At 37.3% G+C, this 1,598-nt stretch overlaps 1 protein-coding gene across 1 annotated transcript; it reads right to left on the reverse strand.

The window, feature by feature from the left end:
- Positions 1 to 223: 223 nt before the first annotated feature.
- On the reverse strand, positions 224 to 1,284 carry LOC139875172 (F-box/FBD/LRR-repeat protein At1g13570-like). The gene is made up of 3 exons (XM_071862527.1): positions 1,190 to 1,284; positions 600 to 744; positions 224 to 508 (listed from the first exon to the last, which is right to left on the reverse strand). The coding sequence occupies exons 1-3, from the start codon at positions 1,282 to 1,284 to the stop codon at positions 224 to 226; spliced, it is 525 nt and encodes a 174-aa protein (XP_071718628.1).
- Positions 1,285 to 1,598: the final 314 nt, after the last annotated feature.

The following is a 1,598-nucleotide window of genomic DNA, read 5'->3' on the forward strand; positions in this document are numbered from 1 at the left end:
ACGAACCAAGAAATGCTTCCTGCTATGGCACACATTATTTATCTTAATAACAACCATCGACCATTTTTTTTATAAATTACCAGGAAACATGTGTTGCAAGTTGCAACTTTTGTATTAATTAGTACCCAACATACAAAACATGGAAAAAAAAAAAAAAAAAAAAAAAAAAACCCAACATGAGATAATCAAATCTCAATGTAATTGGAAGTTGTTAAAGAACTAGCTACGGATTTAAATAGAGAAGCTCTGCTTTCGAGGAAGCTCGTGGAAACTGCATAACATGTTTACTATTGAGTCTTTCATGAACATCAGTTACATTAGGTTGGATCGACATTTTTTCAAGAGTGGGAGAATGAGCAAGTAAAAGCTTTATAAAGAGCAACACGGGTCTCGATCCATCTACACGTGTGATTTCTATAGTTTTCAACTGATTCAATGTCTGGCCCAAACAGTTTGATGCTTCCAAATAACTGGATGCCGGTGTCACATCAAAATGCATGTGCCGAGTCTAGTCTAGAAAAACATTAAAATTTAGAAAGTGCATTGGCATCAAACGTATTCGCTATATAAGCATATAAAAGAAGTTTGACATTATTTACCGTCAGCAAATTCATCAAATGAAGTTGTTCAATGTCAGGTGAGTTTCGAAGCATAAAGAGAGCACCTTGAAGTTGATCCAGATCACCAAAGTTGATGTTTACAATCCTAAGAATCTTTAAACTATTAGCCTTGTTTGGAAGCCACCTGGATAAATTTTCTTAAACAAAAAGTTGTGCGGATGAAAGAGAGATTTCCAGTTACAAAAGAAAATCTAAAAACTGCTATAAATTGGACTAGAAAGGTATTCTCTTTGTGCAAACTTGATATGATAGAGAACGGTATTTTTCTTTGTTCTTTTTTGTCGGCTTCACCCAGAGGGGAATTAACCATCTTCGCGATCATTTGCGACGCATGCAGGGGCGGTACGTAGTGGAACCCAAAGGGGGTATCCGGCCCACCTGGATTTTACGGAACAAAAAATTTTACACTAAAATTTTTTTGTTTTTTACAAAAAAATAAGGTTTTTTTTAGTGTTTGCCCCTGCTGACAATGAAAAATTTATTAAATTTTTACACCGCGCCGTCTGTGTCCGAATTCAAGTTCCGCCACTGGACGCATGCACGCACTTTCGGGAGGAAACCCGAATCACATTGCAGGAACTCGATCCTTAAACCATTTCGACCGCGTTTGAACCTTTAATGGATCTAGGAGAAAACCCCCCTCAGGTTTGATCTGGAGCTCCATATTTCATTTCTGGCAGATTAATTTAGAGGATGAGCTGAGCGAGGCTCAAACACAAGGAATGGGGATACCACACGCCTAGAAGTGCGGTGGTGATAGAGAACGGTATTAAACATTACAATTTAAAGTTCAAATCATACCTTAAGAAAAAAAACATCCATGGTGAAATACACAAGATTGGGCAAGTTAATTAAACTCGTTGCATAATTCATTTTTTCATCACCTAAAATGGATTGGTTGAAAGCTAAACCAAGTCTAGTAAGACATCGATCATGCAATAACGCGAGAAACAAGGCATCGGGGGAACAATTAAGAAG

This window comes from Rutidosis leptorrhynchoides, chromosome 11, assembly GCF_046630445.1.
Source record: "Rutidosis leptorrhynchoides isolate AG116_Rl617_1_P2 chromosome 11, CSIRO_AGI_Rlap_v1, whole genome shotgun sequence".
Taxonomy (NCBI): Eukaryota; Viridiplantae; Streptophyta; class Magnoliopsida; order Asterales; family Asteraceae; genus Rutidosis; species Rutidosis leptorrhynchoides.

Coding starts and splice junctions, on each gene's coding strand:
- LOC139875172 (XM_071862527.1), bottom strand. CDS start 1,284: ATGGAGCTCCAGATCAAACCTGAGGGGGGTTTTCTCCTAGATCCATTA. Junction 745..1,189: donor AAGGATCGAGTTCCTGCAAT/GTGATTCGGGTT, acceptor AAATTTATCCAG/GTGGCTTCCAAACAAGGCTA. Junction 509..599: donor ATTTGATGAATTTGCTGACG/GTAAATAATGTC, acceptor TTTCTAGACTAG/ACTCGGCACATGCATTTTGA.